The 9,142-nt window shown below is 35.6% G+C and overlaps 1 protein-coding gene across 1 annotated transcript; it reads right to left on the bottom strand.

The window, feature by feature from the left end:
- Positions 1–1,932: 1,932 nt before the first annotated feature.
- LOC113287191 lies at positions 1,933–4,649 on the bottom strand. Its single transcript, XM_026535880.1, has 2 exons — positions 3,846–4,649; positions 1,933–3,339 (listed from the first exon to the last, which is right to left on the bottom strand). The coding sequence occupies exons 1-2, from the start codon at positions 4,171–4,173 to the stop codon at positions 3,311–3,313; spliced, it is 357 nt and encodes a 118-aa protein (XP_026391665.1). The 5' UTR covers positions 4,174–4,649; the 3' UTR covers positions 1,933–3,310.
- Between the last annotated feature and the right edge of the window lie 4,493 nt (positions 4,650–9,142).

Raw genomic sequence — 9,142 nt, 5'->3', positions numbered from 1 at the left:
CTTGATTTGACACAAATAATTGCTGGTCTTCATTACAAGAAGAGGAATTTTAGAGTTGGAAACAAGGGGCGCAAACGATTTTAATGTTCCTAGTTTTTATCTTTATGTTATTTATTTGTGTTTATGAGCTTATTTTATGAGCTTTTAGAGTTTTTCCACCCCTTTGGTTTATGGGGGGTGGGGAGGTCTTGAGCCTCCCATCTTGTAATTCTTGTAGTTACGATTTTTCGTTATAATAAACCTTGAACTTAACAAAAAAAAACAATATTTCGCTTAGCAATCTGTATGGACTAATTCCAATATACTTTCAAGAGAATCAACTAGACAGTCAGACTCAATCTTAAGAAAAGTATATCAAAGAGTTATTTCTCAATCCCTCAATTCAATCCGCAATCAAACAAACAATTATTTGCGAGCCCGATTGAAAATAAGAGAGATAACTTGAACGGTACCAAAGACCAATATTCAAGGATCAATCAATTCCAATCAACAACCAAAGGTTGGATTTACCAATTTATCGATTCAACGCACAACCTGTGATATTTCAATTATATAACAAAATATAATGTGGAAAATAAATAACATATACACCAGAAGTTTTGTTAACGAGGAAACCGCAAATGCAGAAAAACCCCGGGACCTAGTCCAGATTGAACACCACACTGTATTAAGCCGCTACAGACACTAGCCTACTACAAACTAACTTTTGTCTGGACTGTAGTTGAACCCCAATCAATCTCACACTGATTCAAGGTTCAGTTGCGCTCTTTACGTCTCTGATCCCAACATGATACTACGCACTTAATTCCCTTAGCTGATCTCACTCACAACTAAGAGTTGCTACGACCCAAAGTCGAAGACTTTAATAAACAAATTTGTCACACACAGAAAAGTCTACAGGATTAGATAAATTTGTTTCCCACAGAAATACCTACGAGTTTTGTTCCGTCTTTTGATAAATCAAGGTGAACATGAACCAATTGATATACCGGACTTATATTCCCAAAGAACAGCCTAGAAATATCAATCACCTCACAATAATCTTAATCGACTAGCGAAAAAAGATATTGTGGAATCACATACGATGAGACGAAGGTGTTTGTGACTACTTTTCTATATTTCCTATCGGAGATATAAATCTCAATCCAATCTTACGATTTCACTAAATCACGATAGAAACAGTAAGATCAGATCACGCAACTACAGAGAAAATAGTTGGGTCTGTCTTCACAATCCCAATGAAGTCTTCAAGTCGTTAACCTACGGGGTCTCGAGAGAAACCTAAGGTTAAAGGAGAGTCAAATCTTTCTTATACAACTAGTATCACATATGAGGTGTAGGGATTAGGTTTCCCAGTTGCTAAAGTTCTCCTTTATATAGTCTTAAAATCAGGGTTTGCAATCTAAGTTACCTTGGTAACAAAGCATTCAATATTCACCGTTAGATGAAAAACTGATTAGATTCAAGCTAATATATTTCAACCGTTAGATCGAACTTATCTTGTTATACACAAATGAAATGTAACTTCATTAAGGTTTGAGTAACCGTACCTAAACGTGTATACTTAGTTCGTTCAACAATAGTTAACCAATGGTTATCCATATGAGCACTTTCATATCAACCTTATTCATCTTCACCACAACTAGTTCAAATGACTCGAATAAACTAGTTAGAGAGTTATTCAATTGCTTAGATCTCATAGAAGTATACAAGACACAATCGAAGCAAAATAAAGTTTTGATGCATTCGAATCGATTCATGAACATCATAACCACAATTTACAAAGATTGGATTCCTTATTATATAAATATTTTAGTTCATGAACAACCGATTTTAGAAAGTAACCTTCTGTTATGTACCTAGATGTAAATAACAGGTTGAATAATTAGATTGAGGATAAACCTCTCCCAATTCCGAAGAATCGAGCCTAAATCGAATAAACAATTGATTTTTGATTAAACTTGGACTGCATTTTTCATTACAGACTCTGCCTTATAAAGATAGGCATTTCTTCCCTTACCATCCAAGGGATATTAATTCACCAGGTGGTTACATCTCAATCGACTAGTACAACATACTATTAATTACCATCCCTAACTATACTAAATAACATTATTATTAATAAAGACAGACATATATAGGACATGGGCACTCCCTTACCATGACGGGTACATGAAAATCCGCTCCCCTTGAAAACATCATTGTCCTCAAGGATGAAGGATTGCATGATCATTCTAATGAGCAGCACTCCCTTACCATGACGGATACATGACATTAACCCATTGTGAGTAAATACCCTGGGAAGACTTTTATATGATATTATCCCACTGCTAGTAAATGTTCTGGCAAGACTTTTAAGTACTTCATTTGCATGCCCAGCAAACAACCGTCCTCCTCCCTGCAGACTACATGGATCGCTGGCAGATAGGTTACCACCTCCAGACAGACAAGAGAATAAAACTCATGAGTACTTAGTGTGTTAAAATGGATTGGCCCCATGTCGTCAAAGCTCACTGTTGTGTATGCACTAATAGAACCACCAGGATCACTATTGCGTATGGGTTGACGCAGCTGTTCTATCTGGCCTCGAACTGCAGGATGGGTGTGCACCTCATATATGAAGATAATGACAAAAGAGACAACATAAACTTCAGTGAGAAAGTGTCGTGGTGTAAATCCCTGTAAAATTCGAACCTCAGTAGAATTCCCAGCTAGCACATAATTGAGTATAACATCACTAGTCGTTGCAAATGTCATTACCACGTTATCAAGCTTTTTACCTCTATCAAACAGCAAAAGACATACCACCACTAAGGTCGGAGTTCCCATTATAATACCCCACTGGCATCAGATAATTACTATAGACATCAGGCTCATGTAATATATAATGCGCAGATAATCCCCTTCCTAAAATGCTGAACTCACTGCGCAGAGAACTCCAATTGAAGTGTGCTGCTGTCAGTATAACCCTCTCTTGGATCATAAACCTCCAAAATACTTCAGAAATAAGTAATTTGGAGTGCTGAAAAGGATCAATTTGTGGAAGAGATAGGCGAGTTCTAAAAACTGTGTGAACTAAGAATAGGAGCACCGAAAAATTTAGAAGCTCTTGCAAAATAATCTGGGGCACATCACACATCTTGCTAGCACGAAGAGAAAGAAAAACAAGCTGACAGTTAAGCCTCGTTGAGAGAATCTTTGATTCACCATCATATTGTCTTGCCACCTCACAGAAATTTAGCGAATTTCGTAAACCATTTCCCATCTGCAAGAGTAGAGGATTACGGAAACTCCATCTACTATGATGTAGTTAACCAAATAACTCCATCATAGTACCAGCTGCATTGTATCCAACCAGTAATATCGAACACATAGTGAGTACAGAGACACCCGGAGTATTTATGATTGTATTGAATGCGGAAACAACCCAAATCATCATCGTACCTTTCCAATAAAAGAGACTTAAGAAGAACAATCACATAAGAAGAAAATGTAACAAAATCACATTCATATTCACCAACAGAATTAGAGAACATTTTAATACCATCTGACTCTTTTCCTCGATCAAATACTTTACCCATTGTGAGCTGCCAGAAAATTTTTTACTCCAACACCACTCAAATTTACACTCTCAGACATTTTATCAAACATTTTGCTCTCATCTTGCAGCATCATTAATATACAACGCACAATCAAATGGATACACGAGAAATCTAACTGGTACCCCAGACTTGAAAACCATGGAACAATCAATTTCTCATTTGAATTAAAAGAAATAGGGATACTTTTACCTCGATCAAATATGCTACTAGAATCATCAAAGAGGAGAGAAAAACGACTCTTACCAATTAGGTTATTGTGATTAAAGACCAATTCCTTCGAGCATTCAAGTTCCTCACAATTAACCCTGTCAATTTTAACCTGACTGATCTTGACGAAAGCATTTGTAGCGGTCTTTACAGCTTCATCAACTTGAGAATTTACACTATCAAATGAATCCTCCTTGTCCTTATCATTGTCGGTAGAAATCGATCGAATGCTCTGAGATTCAACCTGATGGAGAACTGTAGAAACAAAACCTAATGGAACTGAAGTGAGAGTTGATTTTGCTTCTTCAGATGTATCAACACAGAAATCTTGAGATTCAGAAGGTTGAGCAACAGTTTCAGTCATTCAGTCGCAAACTCCATTTGGTTTAGGATAATCTTCTTCATCAGATGATAATCCACCACTAGTATTTGAGTTCGAAGTAATTCTTGAAGATCCTTCTGGATCGTCATGATTGTAGGTATGTTTGCCAAAAAATTTCTCCAACTGAGCTTAGAATATACGATCGAAACCACTAGCTTGGATTATATGATCGAAACTACTTGCAAAATCCTTGAGATCCTCCTTTGTAGTTGGCTTGCTCACTTGAAGTGAAATATTATCAACTTTCTTATGTAATTTTACCAATTTTAACTGATTTTTATTTTAAATTTCAGAGATCTGTTGAAATTGTGTAGTTTCATCAAACACCTCCATGGATAGAATGAATCTAATACCAATTATTATGTACCTAGATTTACATAACATGATTGGATAATTAGATTAAGGATAAACCTCTCCCAATTTCTAAGAATCGAGCCTAAATCGAATAAACGATCGATTTTTGATTAAACTTGGACTGCATTTTTCGTTACAGACTCTGCCTTATAAAGATAAGCATTTCTTCCCTTACCATCCAAGGGCTATTAATTCACCAGGTGGTTACATCTCAACCGACCAGTACAACCTACTATTAATTACCATCCCTAACTATACAAAATAACATTATTATTAATAAAGACAGATACATATAGGATATGGGCACCCTCTTACCATGACGGGTACATGACACCTACCTAAGTATGCGAACAGGTGCGCGTACTTAAGTAACCAAATTGAGTTTGTTTTTTACTTTCAAACTCCAGCAAAAATTCACGGACGTGAACTTTCTGCCAGTACGCGTACGGGTACGCATACTCACTCGGATTTCCAACAACCGCCAGTACGCGTACGGGTACGCATACTTTGGGTTCCAAGTTTTGGACTTTTACGCAAATGTGAAAAACACATTATGTTTATATCCAAAGATGGTTACATGATCTAAACTCTCATTTCAATCATTGAAACTTTTTTAGAGGATGTTATATAGTTGTTATTCACAGACTATTTTTCATCAAAGCGATTTTCAAGTTATTGAAATAATCAACATGACTTTCATCACGAGTAAAGATGAACTTGGCCAAAGCGAAAGCTTATCAACACATAGTTCTAGAAATACATAAGCGAGATAAACTCGGCTCGAAATAGCAAATGTGTATAATCGAAGTCTATATAGCAATACGACTTTTGTCTCAAGATAGGAGATAGAATAGATAGACTTTTGAGTGATAGATAAGTTCAAGTCTCCACATACCTTTTTGTCGATAAAGTTCCACCAGTTCCTTGAGTAGTTCTTCGTCTTTGCATGATGAACGCCGTGGAGTCTAGAGCTTAACTACACTTACTATCCTAATCCTAGATTTTTTTTTATTAAGTCCAAGGTTTATTATAACAAAAAAAAACGTAATTACAAGAATTAAAAGTTTGAATTACAAAGCTCCGTACCCCCATAAACCAAAGGGGTAAAAAATAGCAACAAAAAAGCACTTAAAGCTCATAAAGAAGCTTCTAAAAACAAAAAATAACAAAAAGAGGAGAACTAGAGACATTAAAAACATTCGCCCCTTATTTCCCACTCTAAAATTTCTCTTCTTAGGTAGAAGATCGACAATTATTTGTGTCATATCAGGGACTCCATAATGCTCATTATAGTCGTCTTCATAAATATCACTATATTCATCTTCATCTGAAGCATAATTACCACCAGGAACAAGCTTGATAGGAGATTGAACTTGTTTCTTACCGGGACCAAGCTTAGATTGAGCCTGATTCTTAGTTGTTATTCTATCAATTAGATCCTTTTTTTCCTTGAAAAAAATCTTTTCTATGGGCTGGACTTCTAATGAAATTAGCACGAACTTCATCATTTTGAATTTCACTTTCCACTTCTAGCTCCTCCTTAGATAAAATATTTTCCAAGTCAAATATTGGTTCACGGCTAGAAGTTGCCTTATCCAAACTGTTTTATATTTCCAAATCCAAATTGGATTCACGGGATTCCTTGTTGGAGCTGGACTCAGAATCCTTGTTATCATCAGATTGTACCTTCCTCAAGGCCAGAATTTTCGCAACCTTCTTAGATACTTTCCTAGCTTGTTTTCTTGCAACAATATCCGCATCAACATCACCCCATCTTTTAGAGCCAACACTATCATCAGAATCATCTGTTTCTTCCTCCAAATCTGTGCCCTTTTCCTTATGATTCTCCATATTACTAGTCTCAGTATCAAGACCAAGTTCTCTTGTAAGAGCATCATATTTGTTATGCGTAATCATAACCTCGGATCTTAACAAATCATCCACATAAGGTGTAAAATAAGTGAAGGTAAAATGAGTACCTTTATTAGGGGAATTCCTACCCTTCCCTGGAATCCAATCCACTTTAGAAGTACTAAATCTATTTCTGGATTGTTATTCACATGAGAACTACTTGGCTTAGTTATATCATAGTCCGAGACTTAGATATAAGTAGACTAGAAATGAAGACTTATAGTTTTGGCAACTAAACTTGACAAACAAGCTTAAGATAGTAACGCTTTCAAGTTCGACCGAGCAGTGCTCTAACAATCTCCCCCTTTGTCAATTTTAATGACAAAACTATCAATACATATGGAATACAAAAAAATAAACTTTGCAGCTTCTCATCCACATGCTTGATCTCATTGGTTCTTCAACATTACTCGAAATCTTCGTCACTTCCAAGTACTCCAATGATTCCAAAGGTATTCAATTCAGCATCATCGTTGTTGAAGATCAGTAGCCATAACAATGAGAAAACAATGGCTCTCAATCATTGTTATACAATGTCATACTATTATTACACAACATCAAAGTTCAATTGTATCACAACTTGGACAACAATACTATGGTGATATGTATCACTCCCCCTTAGTCAATACATCATCTCACATGAAAACCACTCCCCCTTACATAATGATCTGAAAACCATATGTATTTGTAGTGTGAACTACATAATAATTCTCCCCTTTTTCGTCAATAAAATTGGCAAAGGTACGAAAACTAGTGGGATCCTAATGAAATTTCCATAGAGACACTTCATGACCAAAAGAAAGCACATATCAACTTTTTATATGCAATCATATAGCCGAAACTAAATGCATTCATCAAGGAGTTTATAAAGATACAAGATAACCCCTATAATATTCCATAACCGCACTCCCCACAAAGATTTGGAAATTAAGCACAAGTTCAACTAAGCACTCTCCCCCATTAAATGTCATTCCAAAAGGAACAACAAGAGCGACCTTACTTTCACAAGAAAAGAAGGATTTCTTTGGACATTAACAAATCACGTGAAACATGAATTTGTATCCAACAATCTCAATTAAATTAACCACGAGGGAACCTATGATTAATTTGATCGGAAATACTCACATAAGAGAACTTACGGATCCCCACAGTATTTACATAAAAAATATGGATCAGGGAAGATCAATATTGTGGAATAAACAAAGTTTCATTCTATTTCTCATCACCATTTGCACAATGAAATATAACGGACTTAATCTTTGTAAACAAAAGATCATCCTATCTTCCATCAATTTTTTTTATTATGACATAATAGGCTTATCTTTTGTTTGTCAAAAGTTCATTCAATCTTTTATCAATACTTGCATATCGACATATGAAAGACTTAACTTTTGACCATGTATGGGACAATCATAGTTCACAGACTCAAACACACATATACCATATTAAGTTGCTATATATGAAACCATAAAGATTAATATTGAAAAATCAACTTCCAAATAAACTTTAGAATTTAAATAAGTAAATCTAAAAACATTTCAAGATGAAAACGTTGGAAATAGATATGTTTACTCACAATAATGGCTATTCCAAATCCTAGTTATCCTTCTTAAAATACAAGAATAAATTCTCATAAGAAGTTTCCGAGATAAAATAAGAAATCAACAAGCTAAGAAACCAAGAAAGACTTCCAAACCACCAAAAACATACATGAACTGACTTCAACTAGCCTTTTCGGGATCCTCATGAGCCTTGAGATCTTTGAGCTTGTGATTGACAGCATCCAGTGCTTCTTCAGAGAAGATATCCTCATTAAGAAGTTCTTTAGCATGTGTCTTCATGAGAACAAGGTCAGAATTAACCTTTTTCAACTCAGTTCTTAACACATCAAGACACTTTATAGTATCAACGAGTTGCAATTTTGCTTCCTCGAAATTTTTAAGAAAATCAAGAACCACTTCAGCAGAAATCTCTTCATTGTCCTCAATATCTTAGTAATTATCAGGAGACTGAGAAAGATGTTGTATCACTTGGTGGGGGAGATAGCCAAACTAACCGCACCATTTGTTAGGAAAATCCAAATAGAATTAACCCACAAGACATTAAATCTTTGGATCGACGTCGAATGAAAGATAGACGATGCAATCACATATTAAAAGCAATAAGTAAAGCACATAAGACTTAACGTGGTTCGGCAATATGCCTACATCCACAAAACCGGTTGCGACTTCTTCATTATTATGGAACCACTAAATAGAGAATTACACACTTAACGATTGATGAATCAATCAACAAACTACGATCCAACATTGTGTTGATCATAAACCCTAAAATAATTCTCTTGAAAAAACGCTCCAATATTACCGAATAATGTCTAACCAAACAAGATAATACTTATCTCATATAACCGAGATGATCTCCTTCTAAACGATGTCTCTTCCAACGCCAACGATGATTTTCCACCATCAACGAACAATGCAATCTTCTCTTCAATAAACGATGTCTTCCACATCTCCCTAAAACCATAACTATGTACTCTTTCAACACCAATGGTGTATCTTACAACACCCGAGAATGGTCCATTTGTTTCCCTAAAACTCCACCCAAAGAGGTGGCATGGAATCCCTAGAAACCTTAGAGAACTACATTGTATATTCTCTAATTCTCAACTGGTTTTCCATTGAGA

The sequence above is a fragment of the Papaver somniferum genome, chromosome 6 (genome assembly GCF_003573695.1).
Source record: "Papaver somniferum cultivar HN1 chromosome 6, ASM357369v1, whole genome shotgun sequence".
Taxonomy (NCBI): domain Eukaryota; kingdom Viridiplantae; phylum Streptophyta; class Magnoliopsida; order Ranunculales; family Papaveraceae; genus Papaver; species Papaver somniferum.
Note: the sequence above shows the minus strand (reverse complement) of the source record. Positions and strands in the feature narration are given on the sequence as shown.

What these genes read in the sequence shown, in the direction of transcription:
- LOC113287191 (XM_026535880.1), bottom strand. Translation starts at nt 4,173, where the DNA reads ATGACTGAAACTGTTGCTCAACCTTCTGAATCTCAAGATTTCTGTGTT. An exon ending in TAATCACAATAACCTAATTG is followed by an intron (nt 3,340 to 3,845) that starts GTAAGAGTCGTT and finishes GATACAATGCAG; the next exon opens with CTGGTACTATGATGGAGTTA.